General features: G+C 32.4%; 1 protein-coding gene across 1 annotated transcript; it reads left to right on the forward strand.

Moving 5' to 3' along the window:
* Nucleotides 1-5398: 5398 nt before the first annotated feature.
* Syx1A (Syntaxin 1A) lies at nt 5399-22713 on the forward strand (the record flags this gene model as incomplete). The annotated part of the gene is made up of 6 exons (XM_088241229.1): nt 5399-5473; nt 8870-9126; nt 10826-10963; nt 11762-11872; nt 19030-19128; nt 20359-22713. Coding segments are annotated over 5 exons (659 nt in total), but the record flags the coding sequence as incomplete, so codon positions are not given.
* Between the last annotated feature and the right edge of the window lie 15 nt (nt 22714-22728).

Raw genomic sequence — 22728 nt, forward strand, 5'->3', positions numbered from 1 at the left:
AAATGTTTGTAGACAAAATACTGGATTTCATCCCCTTGGGAGTCGTTAAGATTAACAAATTACAACAGGGATGGAGAATACCTTAAAGAAGGAAATATGGAAGTCTAGGCATTTACAGGGATTATGATGTAATTAATGATGTTCCCTGAAGAATTTTCATTGTAATGTGAGAAATGTTTATTTTTGTGCATCTTTTTATTTTGAAATGGCTGATAATTGTGTATAGATTAATTGTATTTTAAACTTTAAAATAATAATACGATATTGTTAATTGAATCGGCATTCACTTCGTAACACTTCATTATAAATTATTATTATGAAAATAAAACTTTGTTATTAGTGTTTTACAATTTTTATTATTTTACAAGAACACTTCTACAGTTTCGGGAGAGCACTCCTCCCACCGACGGGTGATATAAAACTAATATAGTAAACACAGAATATTGTTCACGATGTCATATAATTTAAACAAAAAATAAACGAATTAATCAGTGAAACATGTCGCCGACCAACAATCTCACCTTTTCTCAAGTCAGTACTGCTCCATAAGCTCCGCCGAATACATTCTTGTCCCTTAGTACTTTTTCTCTGAACGGATGTATGTTATATTAACTTATTACAGAAAATATCTCGACTTGTAGTGAAGATAGGACTTAGTGCGTTTTTGCAGATTGTAGAAAAATTACCTCATGAGTAAGTCAAAACACCAATTTTTTTACGTAGTGCTTTTTCGCAGAATACCCACGATATATTAGTTGCCACCGTTTTAAAATGTTTATTCCGCGTTAGAAATTATGTCCGTAAACACAGAACTGGGTCAAATCCAGGATCGATAAACAATATTTATCCTTTCTGCTTCCCATTTCCTTTCCCCTTTCCGCTGTTTTGTGATTCTAACTCGTTTAATTCTAACAAACAGCATCCCGAATTATGTTGCTCCAATTTAATACTTAAACCTTTGTGAAATCTGGTTTTCGCGCTCTAGGCCACTATTACGAGTATCACCAGCGAGTATTATTTCCAACCGCAAACTCAGTATTTCGCATCCGCTGTTTTTTGACAAGTTTCAAGAATCATTAGAGCAAGGTCTTTTGTGAGCCCTTTTACGTCATAAAAGGAATCGCATTCTTGCGAGACCATTCTTAGAGAGAGAGAACATTAGAGATAATATTTTTGCATTTGATTTTCTGGTCTAAAATTAAAGGGCGAGATACGAGTAATGGAATGTTCTCCATAATATAATATGCGCAGAGACGCAATGGATGCTAGAAGCTAAGAAGTACTGATCACCACATAAATTAAGAAAAAAACTATAATTTTCATTTTTTCTCAGAAGTCTCATTAACAGCAGAACAATAAAATGCCATTTTATAACGTCATATTAAAATAATTTTCCGCTAATAAATTATATAAACAAATGTTGATACATCAGTTGGTATATTACTGTTAGTGAATTTTATAGCTCCCCGAGTTCTGGATTTATCTTTGCGTGCAATTTTTTTTTCTCCGCATTATCCTACTCCACTCTATCAATACAAATTATGTCAAATTCATTAAATATTGACCAATGACCACCCATTACCTCTTATTACTATGAATTTATTGAAAATACGGAACTAAAACTAATCCATAATCCCAAAGAGTTCTGATAATTTGTCGCAAAAAAACGTTCTGAATATGATATTCCTTCCAGTATGATATCTAATGCTATTCACATTACTGGTAGTCAAGATACTGCAAATCTTTTTGCTGATCATTTTTCTTCTCTATATTATGTTAAAAATAATTCCTATGCTCCAAATAACTCTTCCCTGAATTATATAGATACTGTAGATCTTAGTAAGTGTGAAATATCTATAGGTGAAGTATTTTATTGTTCAAACAGATTGAGCAGGAAAAAATGTATTGGTCCTGATGGTATTCCTGAATTGTTGTTAAATGAATGCAAATTTATACTGTCCACACCCATTTGTATATTCTGTAATATGTCTCTTTCTTGTGGCACATTTCCTGATTCTTTGAAAACTTCATATTTCAGGCCAATTTTTAAGTCGGGTGTCAAGTTTGATGTCAAAAATTATAGACCTATATCAATGTTATCTATTGTTCCAAAAATATTTGAATCTATTATAACAAAAAAAATAACACCTGTATTCAAAAATATATTGATAGATTAACAACATGGATTTCGAGCTGCCAAATCCACTACAACCAATCAGCTTTCTTATACTACTGCTATCACTTGTGCTCTTGAAAACAATCTTCAGACTGATGTTCTTTATAGACTTTTCTAAAGTTTTCGATAAAGTCAATCACACCATTCTTCTGGGTAAATAACAAGCTATTGGTATGAAGGATCCTTTATTATCATTTTTCAGATCTTACCTTAGTGAAAAAAAACGGTGTCAATTCAAGATTCAAATGAATAATTTTTTGTCTTCTCCAATCTCTGTTACTTCTGGAGAACCTCAAGGAGCCCACATTGGTCCATTATTATTTAATATTTTTATAAATGATATTGTTAATGTTTTTCAAAATTCTGGATTTTTGCTGATAACAACAAGATACTTAAACTTATCTAATCTCCCAATGATTGTCTTCTTTTCCAACAGGATGTTAATTGCTTTAATGAATGGTGCGACTTTAACTCAACATTGATGAATGTAAAATAATATCTTTCTTGCGACGAAAAAAACCTATACAATTCAGCACAGCAGCTGATGGTACCACGACAGAAAAACTACTATGGTGACAGAACAATGGGTAGTGTAGTACCAAAACTGTACAATTTAATACCAGCTGAAAATCGTGAAGAAAAAAACCTAATTTCATTAAAAAAAATAGTCAAAAAATTATTAAACAGCAAGTGAAACTTAAGTGTATAAATATATCTTATTCTTTAATTATTATTAAACTATGTACTTACTTATAAATTTAAAAAAAAATGTAATGTAACCCGCAGACAAGCTTCGGCTTTGCGGGAACAAAAATACAATTTTGGATGTTATTTATTTGTTAAAATGAATAAAACTTAATAAAAAATAAATAAAAAAAATTACAAACTAAAAAATATTTCCTTTTCAATGGTTTCGTCAATAAAGGATATTGGCATTACTTTAGATAGTAAACTCTCATATCGTGAACACATTAATAATATTGTAAACAAATATCTCAAAGTTCTCGGTTTTAACAATAGAATGACGACGGACTTCAAAAATATTAATACCATCAAAACTCTTCATTGCTCACTAGTTCGACCTCATCTAGAATATGCTTCTCCAATTTGGTATCCATTCTATAGGACTCATATTGACCATATCGAGTCTGTCCAATACCGTTTTCTAAGAAAAGTGGCATGGTAGCTCCGATTGCAAAAGGGTAATTATTCCTTTTTTTAAATATAGTAATCTCTTAATCTGTCTTCATTGGAGAAACGTTGAACTGAGATGGACCTTATATGCATTTTTAAAATACTTAATATTATAAGTGATGACCTATCTCTGTTGCAATCAATTTCTTTTCACGTTCTCAACCATGTAACCAGAAGTCAAAATCTTCTAAGAGCAACTTTTGATTTTATGCCCCAATGTCCGGAATGTGTAGATAAGTCAATTCGTCACATAACTTGGAATTCTTTGGGATAGATCTCCGGCTTTCGTAGATCTCTTCGCCACTAAAACAGTGTGGGATGAAGTTGGATTTGCATGGTTCAGCTCGAAGTCTTATATATTTATCGTGTTTATTGTATACCATTATTTTATTGCCTTTGCGACATAGTTTTATCTTCAGTTTCTTGTATATATGTTTTTTCGTGTAACTGTTGTAATTGGCTCAGGCCATCATCTCATGCATTCCGATCAATCCAACTTTTGATTATGAAAGAAAAATGTTTTTACTATTTTTATTATTTTCAATACCCTAGCTACGTTCATACTTATTCAAAAATAGACATCCTTTCCAAGTAGTCTTTAGACAGGGTCTTCAATGCGTACCTCAACCAGACTTTGAACAAATATCGGTGTCCCTAGGTAGGCTTTATCGCAAACTCTCTTCCGCCACTTCTGGCGTTATAAATAGCTCGTCTTCCCCGAATAGACACTTGTTTTCTTGTTTACATCACTACCCTCCCCCGATTAATAAGTATTCAGAATGTTCGAGGGGTAGATTTTGAAGATATATTTTTATTCGTCGGCAATGAAACTACTATTGCCATTTTTTTAGAAAATTATTTTGATGCATCGCTACATTTGCGTAATTTTCGTAAGTTTTCTTTCCTCGTATTTGCATATCTCGTGGATAATTTTAAATCATTTTAAGTGTCGGCGCCGTTGGGTCTACGGAAATGGAAAACAAGTCAATAATTCCTTCGTCCTCGGCAGCCAACATATCGATTTTCATAGTCATCCCTAGTCTTCCCATGTATACGAAATATAGCTATTATATTTTTCAAGAGGCAAACATCGTTCTAAAAAACACGAAAATAACGTTGTTCGTAAACTTATTGAAGCTAAAAAAATCTTAATATTTGTCGCGTTTTTTTACGAATCATTTATTGTGTTTGCACTAATCATATTCGTTTTGGGTTTTTTGTATTTACCATTATAAAATATTTTCACAAATCGGGAATAACGTAAAAAAAATTCTTATATCGGACGGAAAAAAATACTGTTACCATCGTAAATTTTTGATTATCAAAAAATGATAATCAAAAATTTACGATGGTTTTGGATGGATACAAACTGAGTTTTTCAATGTATGTGTTTTAAAAAAAAATTTAAATAGATTTTTATATATAATATTATTTTTCATTGTTTATTTTATTTTAGATCTGGAAAAAGGACATACATAAACATATTCTTATGTGTGCTCTAATAATAACATTGTACATATATTTAATTTATAAGTTATTTAACACATATTTTATAATCTTTTGTTTGAATATGGTTCATATTTGGGATACCTTTACGAAATTACTTAAAAATACCTTGCAAAAACGTTTTTTTTAAATAATATTTTTATCTTTATAAAATCTTGTTATTTTCAATTTCTCTTCGCAAGTATCATTAATCATATTTTTCTCTTACACTAACTGGTTTATACTTCAGACTGTTCTATCTCCACTTGAGTTAAATGTTCCGGAAAGAAATTTCAAATGTTCAAATTAATTTATTTTATACTAAATGTAATTAATTACACCTTACATTATTCTGTGTCTTGGGTTTTTCCATATTATTTGATAATTTATTTTTAGATTTTGTAGGCGTTTGTGTCCTAAAATGAGCATTACTTACGGTGCTACCAGCCGCTGGTTGCTCTCAGTTCAGAAAGGATAGCAGTAATTTTGGTATAATCTGTGATGGTATTGTTATTAATTGTGTTTCTTTTCTCTTTGTTACAGAAACAAAACAAGAGTTAGAAGATCTTATGGCAGATATTAAGAAAACAGCCAACAAAGTTAGAGCCAAATTAAAAGGTTTGTACACTTTAGTTCATTATAATGTCTAATTAATGTCGGGGCTTCTCAACGTTGTTTTCTGGGAATACAATCTCCTTAATTTATTAATTTGATTAAAATGTGTAAATACTAACTATTTTTATTTCTTATGATCCTGCATGGTGAAAAAAACACATTTCCTTGTAGGGAAAAAAATTATAAATTATAATTTTTAAAAAAGTACAGAGAACCAGACACGTTTTTTAGATATACACTGGTGGCATTAATTGTGGAAACTTTTGGTTGAATTATGATTTAATTGTAATCTTAGTGGAAAATGTCTGGTAAGGTAAATCCATACATTTGCGTTTCTTAATTATTCTATGACATATTGGCATGCGTATGATTACATGTAACATAAAAAAAATAATTTTAAAGCATAATGATCAGTAACACAAGCATGTTGCCAGAATGGTTTATTAAAGATTTTAGGTTCAATGTTTGTCATTCTGTAAAACTGTTAGTTTCTAATATTTTGTCGGGTATCTCTGATTTATTTACTGCCTCGATTATTCGAGGCATTGTGTCCACCAAACGCTGTAGATCTTCGGGTATGGTAACCCTGAACCACGAGTGGATGATGGCCTCGATCAACTCCCGTTTATTGCTTGGATTCCAACGCGACACCAGCACTTACGATTTCAACCACAAACGTTCAACGGATTGAGGTCAGGACTATTGCCAGGCCACCGCGGGACAGTGGTACGATGGTCACTGGATCACTTATGGTTGCTTCGTGCGGTGTGATATGGTGCACCGCCCTGCTGAAAGAATCCCCTTCGAACGAATCACCGATAATGGGCAGCAGTTTTAGCTTCAAGACCCACGTCTTGTTATTTTTGGGGTTGATATTGCCCTCTACGAGTGTCAGACATCCAACACCATGCCTCGCCATGCTGGCCCACACGGGATATTGGATGATGGTCGTGGTGGCCCGTGGTGAACGGTAGGAACAAATTTTCGGCCGGTCGTTGATGAACAAACTTGTCGCCATGACTACCGAAGATGCCGATTTTAGTTTCGTCACTTTAAATTACTTTGGCCCAGTTATCTTCCGTCCAATTCCTGCGTTCTCAAGTCCAGTCCAGACGATTTTATCTCTGATTCTCGCACTCAAACCATTTCCAATGAATTCCCAGAATGCCACTTGTGTATGTATGGTTACTGTTAAAATGGTTTTTCATATATTTATTTATTTCACATAAAACTTTATATTTTTTCTTTTCTACATGAACACCTCACTGAGCATAACCCGTGTTGAGGCATTCATCTACATTATGTTCTAGTATATAATAAATAAATACAATATAAAAAATAAAACTGTATGGATATAAACATAAAATGTAAATGGCAGACATGCAACAATAATTCGGAGTTCAAATATACTACGGTTTTAGTGGGGTGACCATAATATTAATAATATTATGGAAAACTTATATAGCGCCATTTTCGTAATAAAATACCTCAAGGGTGCTTTACATAGTGATTCTATTGTTAAATTAGTTTAATTGAAGCTTTTAAATTTGTAATTGAATTAAAACAATTTATCAAATTACCATCTCAAGGCAGTTCTCGGGACCCAAATCCAGAAGCTATTTTTTAACAAATTATTTAAATTTCTGTTTCTTTGTATAAAATTTTAAGTCAACAGGTGGTGTATTGTAAATTTTGGGAGCAAGGTACACGTGACTCCTCTGACCAAACGATGTTGTTATTTTAGGTGGCACGGATAGTTGTCTCTTTTTTTATCTTGTTTCATAGATTGTATTATGTTTACTCCCACCATTTTTATGTGTGTGAACGAGAAGTGCCCTAGCGTACAGAATGCGCAATGAGGAACTTCAGCCCTACGGGAAATTGGATACAAAAAATGTTTTCTTACGCGGGGTAAAAATTAGAGCATTAAATTGTACGTCAAAGTTTCTTGAAAATGTACAGAAAACATAATAATAAATATTTTGATAAAAACGCACTACTTTAAATGACGTCACTGGTTCATGTGAATCAACCTATAATCTAAGAGCTATGGAAGATTTCCGGTCTACTTGTCGCTTCTGGACCAATGGGAAGAACTGAATGAGAATAAGCGGAAATGAACCTCTGACGTTACACGCGGAGTTATTTCAGAAATACAAAACTTTGAAAAATCGTAGCGCCGATAATACGATATATAAAAATTTAAAAAAAAAAATTGACTTAGTTTAACAGTCTATTAACAAATAAAAAATTCAAAAAAAACCACTGAACTTCCTCATTGCCTGACGTTCAGAACACCCACTCGTTCAAACACCTCCGTTGTTCTATATTAAGTTCTCCCTACTGTTTTAGTAGGTACTACTAACATTATCCCAATTCATTGTGAGAGTAGACAGAGGATAGAATGCCAAGCACCCGTTTCCTTAAATGTTTCGAACATCTATGTTATTTTATATATTTAATTGCCTGTCCGTGCATCCCTGCATGCATTTACCTGTTATAATTGTATTTTAAAATAAATTGAATTTTTCATTTTAATATGTACCTGTACAAAAAAATGTATGTACATATAACAAGTTGTGGTCCTGAAAGGTCCGTGGTTCGATGCCTATTTTACTAAAACTCGATTCCTGTTTTCTAGCACAGCAAGAAGTAAATTAATAAGCATGGAAATATGTAATTATAATATCTCGGGAGTATTGGCCTATATTGTAGTATTATTATGTATTTTAGTTAAATTACTCACATTTGTTTCCTCAGCATGATTATATTTGTAGTTCCATAACAAGCTGCACTCGAAATCGATCAATGAGGAAGTTCAGTGGTTTTTAAGAAAAAAATGTATTTGTTAATAGACTAATGAACTAAGCCAATTTTTTTTTTAAATTTTATGTATCGTATTATCAGCGTTATGATTTTTTAAAGTTATTTATTTCTGACGTCAGAGATTCTCTTCCGTTTATTCTCATTCAGTTCTGCCGATTTGTCTGTTTACGGTAAGTAAACCGGATATCTTTCACAGCTCTTATCATTGGTTGGTTCATATGAACTAGTGACATCGTTCAAAGTAGTTCGTTCTTTTTTTTTTTTTTTCGTACATTTTCAAAAAATTTTGTCGTACAATTTAATGCTCTAATTTTTACCGCGCGCAAGAAAACATTTTTTGTATCCAATTTTCTTTAGGGTTGAAGTTCCTCATTTAGCTTTAATTCTTTCAATTGAAATTATTTAATTTTTGGCGCCTCCCCTGGCAATAGTCTGCGCCTCCCCTCGGAGGCGCGCCCCCCGGGTCGGACTGAACAGTGACTGTTCTATACAGAACATGGCCAGGTGGCCCCTCCAATATTGTCCTCGAATGATTCGAAGTTGATTGTAATGATAATTCTGTCGGTGTAACAGTGATAGAGCAGAACATCGACCAGGAGGAGCAGACCAACAAGTCGTCAGCGGACCTGCGGATAAGGAAGACGCAGCACTCCACGCTGAGCCGCAAGTTCGTGGAGGTCATGAGCGAGTACAACCGCACGCAGACCGACTACAGGGAGCGCTGCAAGGGGCGGATACAGCGCCAGCTCGAGATCACCGGCCGCACCACCACCAACGAGGAGCTGGAGGAGATGCTGGAACAGGGCAATCCGGCTGTCTTCACGCAGGGGGTCAGTACTGAGCACTTTCAATCCGAGTCTATTTTGCATAGAATCTGCATGAAAATCCTCAAAAAAATTCTAACAAAAAACAGCAGATTATCGTTTAGATCTAAATTTGTTGCGACAGAGGGAAAATATTTTTGAGAAAGGAATATGGAAGTCTAGGCGTTTATAGGGCTTATGACCTGTTATTGGCTGGTTTTAGTAGCCACTTTACACTCTGTGTAATATTCACCATTCTGCCCATGTTTGAACATCTACATTTCCTCAACTCTTCAATCTGTTGATTTTTGTGAAGTAAAAGAACTGGTTACGATTAAGAGTGGGTTAGATTCATCCGGCTGAATCAATTCACCTACTGGGCAACGCCTGAAAACAATTTTCCGTTTTTTTATACTTCTTCTTTTACCAGTTAGTTAATTCAACAATGTTTAGAGCATGTCCAAATGTTTGCAGCCTAGCTAAACAAATTTAGATCTTAATAACTCCCTGAAGAGGAAATCCAGCCAGTCTGCAAACATTTGGACATACTCAAAACATTGATGGATTATCATTCAATTTTTAATCTCGATTAGTAAAATATCTTTTGAGTTTTGTCAAATTGATTTAGATGAGCAAATGAACTATGAAAAATTATCTTGAATTTTTTGATGAATGACAACTTCCAGAGTCCTACCAGGGGTGCTATTCTGAATCTTCCCGCAGGGGTAGAGAAGATTTCTACTGCTTAAAACATGGAAGTTTTTTTTTTTTTTGCATGCGACTACATTTTGCTTCATATATGGCCACACTGATAATTAGAAGTCAAATTACGTCAAATAAATACTTTTAATTTATTTTATGTAATTTGACGTTAAATCATCAGTCTGGCCAAATATGAAGCAAAGTGAATTCGCATGTAAAAAATAAAAACTTCCATGTTACATGCAGTAGAAATCTTTTCTACCCTCCGTGAGAAGATACAGAATAGCCCTTTTTTTTAAAAAAAAGGCTTTTTTATCATCAAAATGGTCAAAAAATATCCTTCCAAAAGGGTACTGCCAGCAGGATCCTCATTCAGTGATACAAATCATACCATAAAATGAGCCCTGCTGGCCGGACCCGTTTCCTTCGGGCTGTTCAATTGGCGGATTTGTGGATTAAATCATTTTTATTTGATCGATTGATATTTTTTTCACGGTGATATAAAGGGTGAGGTGGTGTGGCCTACTGGCTGCTTGATAATTCCTGGAAGATAGTTGATGCACATGTGTAGTTACAGAGGGATGATGCCTATTATTCCAACGACTTGGTGTCCATTTGGTCGCAACATTCCCGTTCAATTCAATTTACTTTATGTTATTCTGTTATCAATATTAAGAGGGAGCCTCTAATTAGACATTACGAAATGTATTTATAATATAATATGTATCTTTTAATTTCATGAATTGTCTGTTGGCTTTCCAATAAAATAAAATAAAACATTAAGCAAAAGTATTTCAAAATATATTATAATATTTAACACATGTTTAATGATCTATTTTCTAAAATGCACAAAAATATTCTTATAATTTAGGCCTGTTATAGCAAAATATGACTTCATTATTTTTAAAATAAGAGAGATATCAAGTCCTGTAGACTTTCGTGACACCACAGCCACACAAGAATTAAAACAAGTTCTAAGAATTCTCTTTTAATGTGTGCTAAATTATTACATCTGTCATTGCAGATTATAATGGAGACACAACAAGCAAAGCAGACATTAGCCGACATAGAAGCTCGACATGCGGACATCATCAAACTGGAGAACTCCATCAAAGAACTGCACGGGATGTTCATGGACATGGCGATGCTTGTTGAGAGTCAGGTCAGGATAATCTCTTCCAATTGAAAAATAATTATTCTAATTATTGATAGAAATGATGCCTCAAGGTCGTCCAATGGGAACACGGTGGACTCCGAATTTAAGTTCCAAGGTTTATCTCCAGTTCCATTTTCTGAATGTGTTATTCGAAAATTGTTTATCATAAAAGCACAAATATTTATACCATAGGCGGCCTCCGTGGTGTAGTGATTAAGATGCTTGACTCTAGAACGGAAGGTTCTGGGTTCGATTCCCGGTGAGAACATTTTCCTCAAGCCTGAGAGTTTTGCGCTGTAATTCACCTCTGTAATTGGGCCTTCTGGTCTGTTGTAGTGCAAAAAATATATTCAATTTATTTTTAATTGTCCGTCTCATGGTGTAGTAATAAGTTAGTTTGCCTACGTGAGAGGTCTCGTTCGATTCCTGACAATTGACATGAAATATTTATTTTAAACTGCAATGTCACACAGTCCTCAGAATCGCATGTGAAGATGATGCACCATTGGGTGCAGAAAGGGAATGATGGTGATTATTATACTTTACTGTTAATGTTTTGTAGTTTTTACACAACAATGATTTGTATAGATTTCTCAAATTGCTTAATCTTCGCTAAGCTGGAACTGGTGATTATTATAATTACAGGCTCAACTTTCAGTTCTTATTTTTTCACCATCTATTTTTCAGTTTTTAATTGTATCTAATAGAAAATACTAGATAAAAGAAAGTCTGTATGTCGTATCACACCGGTAGATTTTTTCGTTTAAAAAGGACAGATTAAAAATAGATCTTCCGATGTAACAGGGTGAGATGATTGACCGCATTGAATACCATGTGGAGCATGCGGTAGATTACGTCCAAACTGCCACTCAGGAGACCAAGAAGGCGCTCAAATATCAGAGCAAGGCTCGTCGGGTGAGTGAATATTCTGACACAAACATCGCGTTACACGCATCGCTAATTTTGCGTTTTTTTCTTTTTGTTTTGTCCTCGTCCCTTCCCCTGCCCCCCCCGTGCCTGTCTCGCCTGGAATTGTTTGCTGTCACTTGCACTTTTACGTTTGATTTGATGGATTCTCGATGTCTTTAACCCATTATTTGTTTTAATCGCACTTGACGTTATATTTTCTTTCCCATTCTCGCCTTGTTTTCTTTTGTCAATTTTATTCTCTACTAATAACTAACTCGACATTTTGTTTTAACACATTAACTGAAAATACTACTATTAATATGTTTTTTTTTTTAATGACTGTCTGTAATTAATATGTGTATTTTCTTTTTCTCGATCCATTTATATTGGACCTCTGTTATCTGGTGTCTGTATTTTGCCTTTGTCATATATCTGGGTATTCTCTATCGAACCACGGTGCTTTTGTACTAACATCGTATTTATTATATATTTTATTTTTCTTACTGTGATTTACTACTTACTGTCTGCATATCTGTTTATTGTAAATATTATTGTAACAAATTAATTACTATATATTATCTTTCTGGTAAGTGTTCGTGTTGTGAAATAATGCTTTTTGAGATTTCTACCAACTGACCAGTTGTTAACCTAATGAAAACTCGGATCCGGTTTCCACCTGTTTATATACGTTTCCTTCTCTCTCCTTTATCTTACCCTCTACCCTTGTAAAGAATTTCATAATTTAAAAAAAAAATATACTAATCCGTTATTCACAAAACTGTTTTGACTGTAAATAATATTTAAACCAAAAAATCTTCAACAATTTGTTAATGTTATTTCCTAGATTATTTCTATTATTTAAATTCGCTTTACTTTTTAACAGAAACATAACACAAATTATTTTTCGATTAATCATATCTTTATGATATTTTTTGGGACTCTCCTTCGTATCTATTAATACTCCTGTCAAACTGTGACTATTGAATAACAATTTAACACACCAATATCTGACCAAACCTAGGGGTAGGTATCTCTCCTTTCCCCTCCCTCCCCTCCTCCGCGAGGCCCTTTCCCGCCCCCAACAGGGAGAACTGGTGAACCGGGTGGAATACCATGTGTCCCAGACTACAGAACACGTGGACGACGCGCGCGGACAGCTGCAAACTGCCCAATACTATCAACAAAAAGCCAGAAAGGTAACATTCCGATAACGCCTCGCAACTGTTAGACATTTCGCATATTAAGAACAGTATTTCTCTTATCGTCTTTCTTCCTTTTGTGGACGTGCTGTTGGTTAAGTAAATTCTCTGTCGAAGCGTTGTCAGTAATTTTGCATGTTGTTTCATTTATGGCATGGAAAACTGTTGAACATCTTTTATCATTTCTTCTCATCGATATTCACAGGTTTGTAATCTGAATAGGCTGGCTCTCTTGTGCTTGTTTAAAGCTCCAATAGAATTGCGAGTGTATGAAAATTGATGTTTTGTCCGATTGTAGAAACACTTGGTTTCAAAAAGCTTGGGTGAAGTAACATAACATTCAAAAATATTTAGTATCTTACAGAAAAACTTCTTGGAAATTTAATAAAAAAAATCTTTTGTAGAAAATTCTATTTTAATTCTAATTTTTATTTTTTAAAAATACTAGGCAGTTTTTCTGTATGGCTTCTAACACTTAATAATATAAATGAATCATCATCGATAACTTGATCTCATTTTCAAATATCGATATAAAAACCAAAGATAATTTCCATGGATATTTTTTACTTCATTTTACTAAAATTGGCAATGCTTTGATTCATTTGTATTAGTTTAGTAGTATTTCTATAAATCTGTGGTGATTGGAGCTTAGATTGTGTAGAATAAACTTTCCTTGTTGCTTATTGTTGTTTCCCCCCATGAATTTGCCTCTTATGTTAGTTTTTTTATAACTGACTACATTTGATATAACATTTTTGCTACAACGATGAATTATATTCTGTTTGATTAAATGAAATGTGTTTTTTGCTGCTAAAAATGAAGCAGAAAATATGTATTTTCTCAGTCATTAAGCTTTGTTTCTAAAGAAGTATTTAAAAAAAACTGTATATAACGTATGTTTACTCAAATAACTAGAAAAAAAATTATAATAATGTCTGCATTTGGAGATTTGCTTTAGATTTTTTATTTATCACATGAACACCATTTAATTTAAAATTATTATTAATAGTTGACATCATTATCTACATAATTTCTCACGTTTTACGTTCATTCTTTCACATGTATTTTTGATTTGTTTATATTAGAAGTTCAAGCAAGAAAAGCAGTAATCTGTAACTAATGTAGTCTCATTAGAAATTCAACTCGAGTGTGCTTTTACAACAATTCATCGCCTCATTACTTTACTTGGTATCACTTTTGAATGTACTTTTTGTTTTCAGAAAAAAATCTTCATCATTATCTGCCTATCAGTAACTCTGGTTATCTTAATAATCGTGTTGGCAAGTACGCTCGGTTGAGCGATGCGGCTAGAGGCTAGCGGCTAGAGAATGCTATAGGACCCGCTCGGCACTACGACACCCAGCATTACATTTTGCACTACCAAATTATTCGCTATGTTGTTAGTTCTTTGGATTTTGTAAATTTCACCCGTCATTACCATCTAGAAACCTTTAGTTCCATCGCTTCATCTTCGTTTGTCGGAGAAATAATATTTTACGCTTATTTTTGCTTTTCTACTTCTTTAATGTTGCTCGAAGTTCTTCTCTTTATTTAGAATGAAGTGATTATAATGACAATAAATCGTTGTATGCATTTAGTGGCTTTTTCATATTCATACAAATTAGCAATTTGCTTTTCCAAGTAACTGTTCATTTCTTAGTGGACGTTGGATCGTTTGGCTGGGCGATTGCAACTTTACACTCCTCAGGAAAGTTGTCGAGTATCACATTTACTTATTGTTTAGCTGTAATTATTTTGCGGAAGGTTCTCTCCTTAGTTCTCGATATATCGAAATATATCAATGTTCTCCAGATTGACGGGTGAATATTTACATATCATTGTTAATATTAATTATTGAGTGTTACGAAGTATATTAATTTATTTCTCTGTCTTTCAATGCTAGACTGACAGACGGTAGATATATATTTATATTTATTAAAGCATAAGAACTCAATGTTGTTCATTATTAATGTAAGAATATTTATGCGTGTTTGTGACCTAAACTTCATTGTTGTCTCGCAAGAATAACAATTATCGTTGGCCAGCTTTTAAATATTCATTTGTAATAATTTAGACCGTGTTAATATATTTGTGTTATAAATTATATCTTGCGATAATATACAAAATAAAGACTTGCCTTATGGAGAAATAAATAATACAAATATCCGAGAGAGCAATGTGTTAAGGGATCTGATTGTATTACATACTTTATGATGTAAAATAAGAGTGTTTTATTTGTTGGCATTGTTTATTCGTATGAAAGAATTTGATTAACACTAATTGGTTTGTTATGTGAATATACACACCGATAACTTTGTTTTAAACAAAATAATCAACAGACAAAGTAGTACAAAACTATTGTTTTGTTTGAACAAGTGTCATATGGAGTTTATGCTATCGATTTGTTAGAGTGAAATCTATTGATCATTTATTATCGTTATTATTTTCTTTATTGTAAGACTTTTTGATTTTTTTGGATTACTCCATTATAAAATATTCTATACTCTAGCAAGCATATCTACTTAACCTGCATAAAAAGTTTCAGACAGAGCAGATGTTAAATCCATACTGAAACTGATATTCAAATATCACAACCTGATTTAATTTAAAATTATGTACATTAAATTGAATTAATATCTGCATTGGACACAAAATAGTAATTAATAGTATTTTTGGGTAATTTATTGAGCTTAGACATTTTGCAGCTACTCAGCACTCGGATGCTTGAATTTCTAAGGCCTTATTCGTATTTTTTTTAAAAGACTTGCCGATCTGAAGCTTGGGAAAAAAGATACTGGCAAACTACACGATCAACTATTAAAATTTAGTAATTTAAAAATAGACAATTAATAAATTAATAGATATTGTATTTTCATGTTGATTATTATATAATCTCTTATTATTGGACTATCTTAGTTAGGATTCTTACCAGTCACAACTGTCAGTATTTATAATAGGCATTTAAATGAGTTCCCTTTATAAATTTAATTTCCTTTTATTTTAAATAATAATTTGTTCAGTGTATAATTAAATTGTTTTCTTCTAAAGCTAGTTCAAAGTTATTATTGATTGTTTTTATTCTTAAAACATGTTGATTATCACAAATATTTCAATTAAATATCTCATTTACTTTTAACAAAATGTCTATCTCAAAAACAGCATGAAGTGTAAATAAATTAAGATCATAATTATTACTATAGGATATGCTGTAAGTAAAGTTATGAGAAATTGCTGAACAAAATTTCTCTTTTACATCGACAATATTATATCTGTTCGTAGAGCCAAATGTCCAAATACTTGTAATGATTATATTCTTATACTCGACCCGCTGTAAGTTACTAATTGTACTGTACGTGTACATTTTTGTGTCGATTGTATTTAAAAAAAAAATTGTTTCTAGTTTAACAATGGTTTTTTTTAATTATAGATTGTCGTGATTGCCACACATGCATTTAAATTAGGAGATTGAGAACTAAATTAACTACATCAATGGCAACCATTTGGGTGAATATATTCAATAAAAAAGTTTGAGCTCTTGAAAGTGCAGATTATATTATTGTAATAATTTTCAAATTGATTTGGTGCCAAGTCTTTAATTTATTTTTTGTGAATTTTACAAGAATTAAAAAAGTATTTGAATTCTTATAAAAATCACAAAAAAATTCAAGTCAATAATACTTGAAAAATAATGTTTCCACATTTTTTAAATGTATGTCAGTTTTTTCTTTTTATTTAGCCAATTTAAAATATGCAACAAGTTTTTCAAAATATTTATACCGTGGAAATTTAAAATACAATTTTTGATAACTGTCACATAGATCAACTTACGGTAGCTCGAGTATATTTTATAGATTTTTATAACTGTAAATTAAAATCCAAATGAATAATTAATGTTGCTTATTCACACTTTTTCATTTATTGGATCACTAGTTTATTTTCACATAATTTTGATTTCAAGGTGACATTTGACAAACAATAATATAGTCCCAGTTTTTAGCTTTTCTTGTTGACTTTATATTAAGCAAGGAACAAAGCAATATTACCTCCAAGGATATTGACACGAAAGGTGGTTAATAAGGATGACGAATATGAAGATTCAATAATGGTCCGGGTGACTTTATTTATGTAAATATTAGAATATGTACATTGAAAACAACATACGAAACAAGGAGTTTTGTAATTCAAACTCGAGCTTGGGTTAAATTGATCCCGATTCGATACAGAAATTACAATTAAATATTAAAATGTCAACTGCTTATTAATAATTATTAGAAATTGAAGTAGTTAGAGTGTCATATGTAAATTCTATTTTATTGTTCTTCATCACTCGATGTTTATCCGAGTAAGTAATTACTGCAACTTTCCAAATTTTATATTTTTAGTCTTATTAGTCATTTTTATTTAGTAATAACTTTTACCTTTTGTTTCAGTAATAATGCTACTCTGGATAAACATTCCCATATTTTTATTTCAGCTTACATTAATTACTATATTTTTATAATGAAGCTGTCATTACCTAAATCTAGATGTTAAAATTTAATAAAACTTCTATTATTGATTACTAAATTTAATATTTTTACTGCAAATTCTTGTCAGGTTTCATTGTTCGTAGTCCTAGGCATTTATCAGATGCAAATAGTATAAATGTACCTCTTATTCATATATTTATGTACTTGTATGAAAAGAATGGGCTATCCATTATTGTTCTTTCAATTTCAGTATCAATATTGTGTGTAGTGAGATAATAAAATCCACATCAATTTATTTCTCGTTGATTTTAAAAAACTTGCCCTTCAATTTCAATCGTTTTTTATATGAATAATTTATCTCATATGAATTGTATTTTTGTTCTATATAGTTTTCTTAATGTAATGCAAATAATACATAAATATTGAGATACATTTATTGTACAATTTCTTTTAAAATAGTCCATCATTTAAATGGAAGACATCTTTACTTTGTCTTATTTTTTATCAATTTTGTTAATGTGTTCATTAAAGTGGATTATTAGTTTCTGGTAACAGAATACTGTTTATAATTTGATGTTTCGAATTTTGATGCGGATAAAATATGTGAAGTAACATCAGGATATTTGTGTATTCATTGTGACAGATACCACTTTTTCACGTGATACAACTTGACGCTTCCCCTTTTTATTTTTTACTTCTACCTATTGTTGTAACTTTATTTTAACTGATTATTATTTACTCATAATGTATATATGATTATATTATGTTCAATAATTATATTTATTTTATTTACATTTTTTTGTTTTTTATTTAATTGTTTTTTTATACCGTGATATCGAATATCTAGGCAACAGACAAAGGCAAAATAAAAACTTTATGTCCATTTACCCACTTCATTATGATCAATTTCAAAACTGAATTTTGTATGTTCGACAACAACAAAAAAATGTATGTATGTAAATTGCAAAGATGGGTATTTAAGCGAGTGTGGTACAGCATAATGAATCTGGTGTAATTCTTGATGATTTGATTAAATCAACAATTGAAATAATATGTAACATTTATGCTGTGAGAGGTACATACCTACATATTATGAAGTATCCGTATTTATTTTCCCTACTTGAATTTTTTTCAATACTATAAACTTGTCAAACTAAGATTATTTTCTTAAAAATTTATCGCTAGAAATAATTCTCAAATATTAATAGAGAAAATGACCTACAAAATACTTTTTTCCAGCTTGTCCAACATTAGATATAATTTATGTTGTCATCAGTAAATAGACAATTCGAAAAGTAAATAAAAACACAACTATGAAATACTTGAATGTTCTGTTTCTGTGTTTTATCGCAGCAATGAAATATTAGTTTTGGGAAATATGTGATACACACTCGCCGCTTGACATGCGGAGATGTGTGAAATGGTTGAATTTTGGCACGATTTGTTTAATGTTACCCGAGTTCAAGGTTTGACATATGATTATTGCCCCCCGCAGAAGAAGATAATGATCCTCATCTGCCTGACTGTATTGGGAATATTGGTGGCCAGTTATGTATCCAGTTACTTCATATAAGATCACCCCGCCTGTCCCGAGGTAACGCCATTTTGCTGTATTTACAATTTACTAATTCATTTGTTCTTTCCACCCTCGAACGCGCAGAAGAAGATCATGATTTTGATTTGCCTGTCCATTTTGGCGGTGGTTCTAGCCTCAACGCTCGTCGGATACTTTGGGATGTGAAGGTTTGATTACAATATGGGGATGAGTATTTTGTATCCACGAGTCCACAGTACGCACTTCTCCGCTTCACACCTCCCGTTTTGTCTCCGGACAGTCCCGATGTCATGTTGTATAGTTAACCTTCTGACTGTTAAAAATATTTGCCCGATTCCGCAATTAGTCTCTCCAGTAGTTTTGAAAATTCGATTCCTTTATGTAACATAGAACCGAGTATTTGTGACATTTGTGAAACGATAATTTCTTTTGGCAGTCTAAAGGTTTCTTTTGATAACACCTTCACTACTTATGAACATTCTACTCATTCTCTCACTAAAACTTACCAACCAATTATATCAATATATTTTTCACTTTAAATATTTATTTCTCAATTTGAAGTTCAGATAATTTATAGATAAGTATATTATTAATATTTAATAGGAAACCTGTATAATAAAATGGAATGCATTAGAATAATAAAACCTCACAAAATGATTGTTGCCAGACCACCTCCACGTGAATGAAAATATTTTCACATAAAAAAGAGAAATATTTAGTCTAATATTAAACAATGTAAATTGCAGAGAAAAGGAGATTTCAAAAAAGCATTACATAATTATTTGTATTATTTTTTTTATTTATATAGGTATTGGTTAACCCTGTTAACTTAAATATTTTTAAAATATAAAAAATGCTATTGAAAAGCTATTTATTGTTTTGTGAATTAAACACCTATAATCACATTAATAAAAACTGCTAGCATGATAAAATAATTTAAGAACTCTATTTTCAGAATAACTCATCATTGTTAGAAATGATAGCATGTTAAAGAAAGACTAACAGCTATAATTTATTGAAAGATTCTACACCAATTAATATTACTGACCACGCATGACACAATCAGATAACTCGAACACTTTGAATCACTACGCATGTTGTGTTTTAATGATCTGTGTATGGATAATTTGTCAGGTAAATAATAGCAATACTGTCACCGTGGCTTTGTTCTGTACGGCTTTATTTCTCACCGAGTTCGCAGGGGAAATGATACTGTGCAGAGAGTGTTTCCTACATTAGCCGTAGGACTTATTGTTGGTTGTGTTGTAGGCACCACTCGCCACTCGCCACCCGCCACCTTCCCAGCGCCGGACGAGCGCCGCCACACCCGCAATATTCCCCGCTCCACCCGGTATCGCTCTGTGTGGCTTCACTCTGTTCCGACCCGATGCACCCCCGGTTCTACATATCTCCGACCCTACATTTAGTTTGTCCTTTCCGTAGCGAGTCTCCTTCGTGATGCACTAATTGTTTACCCTGACCGATGCCACATTTGTTCTGTTGTTAGTGGTGATTAAAATGTTCATTCTCATTATTTAAGTTAAATTGTAACTTTATTTGGCAAAAGCGTCAGCGTACGAGTGGGGTGTTAGGGTCATTAGTCTCTCCCGATAGACGGGAACGGTTATTTCTGGTAAAATAAGCCGATATTCTCGCAGCACTCGTACACTGGCGTCCAAACGCTCCTGTTCAGCGGTGCCGTACTTAACATAGGAAACGAAAACCTTGCTGTAGCAATAATTTTAATGAAAATGTGTAAAATATTTATCTTCAAAAGTGTGATATATAGAAGCAGTTGTTGTTTTGTTAATTTAATTATAAACAGTAATATATTATACATTAATGGTTACTGTGTATGTGAATTTTAATATTTACTTAATAATAAAAACTTTTTTTATATAGCGATACACCATATTTGAACAAATTCTATGTAGAAAAGATGTCAAACATTATCCGTAGAATTTTTCCAAATACGTTGAACATTTTGTAAGCTGTACAGTTATGGAATTGTAGTCGTTATAGTTAGAAGAATTTGTTGAAAACATTCTCGAAAAAGACACTCCCGTGTGATACATTAATGGTCCTCAGGAAATAGCAGCCCGCATTTGTTTATGTATTAAGCTTCAATCTATGTGTTTTGGAGAGAATGTATACATCAAATTTATATAAAAATAAATTATTCTTTTAGTCGTAATTATTGGGGTTGTACACTAACCCGTTCTATACTATACAATTTAATTAACTGTTATACTATACTTACAAGTCAAGTGTTCATGAAGTATGATATATATAATATATACCACGTAATAATTGCAAGAGTTGCGTTCCCGCGGAGCTCGTGAATACACCGGCCTAACGCCTAACTGTACGGTATGAAACCGATCGCTATATTCCCTCGGTAAAATGTGATTGACATTTTCGCAAAGGCGTGTAGTTCCGCCGAAGATGTACCATTTATTGTCTAATTTCTGTGTTGTCCGCTTCAAGTTGTAGAATGTCAAATTTAAATTCTTCTCGTGTGTTTCACTTATAAGCAAAAGGCTAAAAGCAATCCCATACAAGTGTTAAACATTTTGGATATAAATGTAGACTTGTATCTAGATGCCTTTATATAATAGGCTTAAGAGATGCGGTGGCTGTCCCGTCTTCCGGCAGTGTGGTGTTATGAGTAGCCGGTAGCCGGTAGCCAGCGACAGGAGTGGGCAGTGGGCGGCTATCTCGCCAGTCATAATGCACAACTGCCCCGTGAGAGGCGTCATTCAACATTTTGTAACCGAGCGCTGTTTCTTTACTTACATTATATAATATATATTGTATTATTGTACAAAATATTCAATTGTTACATATTCCATGATGAAGATTTATTAGGTATCTAGTTTATTAGGTTTGTACATAAATTACTATAAAATGTTCTAGTCAGCTTTCGATGATCTCTACTGTTTCAATAAAGTAAAGTTAGATTTAAATATATACTTAAATCAATTATTACATTAATAATATAGTTCGTGGAATTATTATTTGTATTCAGCACTCGTTTTTTTAAAAATTAATTTTCATTAAAATAAAAACACTATTGCCTTCATTTTGGAATGTTGTCAGAAAGGACGGGTAGATAGAGTAGAAAACAGAGCTAGGAAATTGGAAATGGCTATTTGCCCATTCGGTCAAGTGGACATGTACTAAAAGATGGAAGAGAACTTATATATTATCTCAAGTGACATTACCGGTCTAGCCCGAATTCTTATGTGTCAATTTTGTAGCATTTTATTGCATCCATTTAAGGTAAAAGTAAAAACGACAGGTTGGCTAGTGAGGAGTGATCCCAGCACTTTGTATTCCCAGTACACAATATTCCATCTGTTGGTGTATACCGTACCTGACCTGTATACTGTATACTGTATACTATATACTATATACTATACTATACTGACTACATTACACGAGCGGCTTTCTCTGTAAACTGCCAGTCTGATATTTCTATGTATTCCGATACAGGAGATTTGGGAAAACACTGCAGTGTAAAATAGTTGATTTTTATAGGGAAATTAAATTGTGTATGTAGTAAGAATACTTCTCTCATTAATAATCATAATAAACGGTGTTTTCTGCCTATATCTCTCTAAATTGTGTTTTACTTTT

The sequence above is a fragment of the Micrasema longulum genome, unplaced genomic scaffold (assembly GCF_059751315.1).
Source record: "Micrasema longulum isolate JH-2025_06_02 unplaced genomic scaffold, ASM5975131v1 h1tg002795l, whole genome shotgun sequence".
NCBI classification, from domain to species: Eukaryota; Metazoa; Arthropoda; class Insecta; order Trichoptera; family Brachycentridae; genus Micrasema; species Micrasema longulum.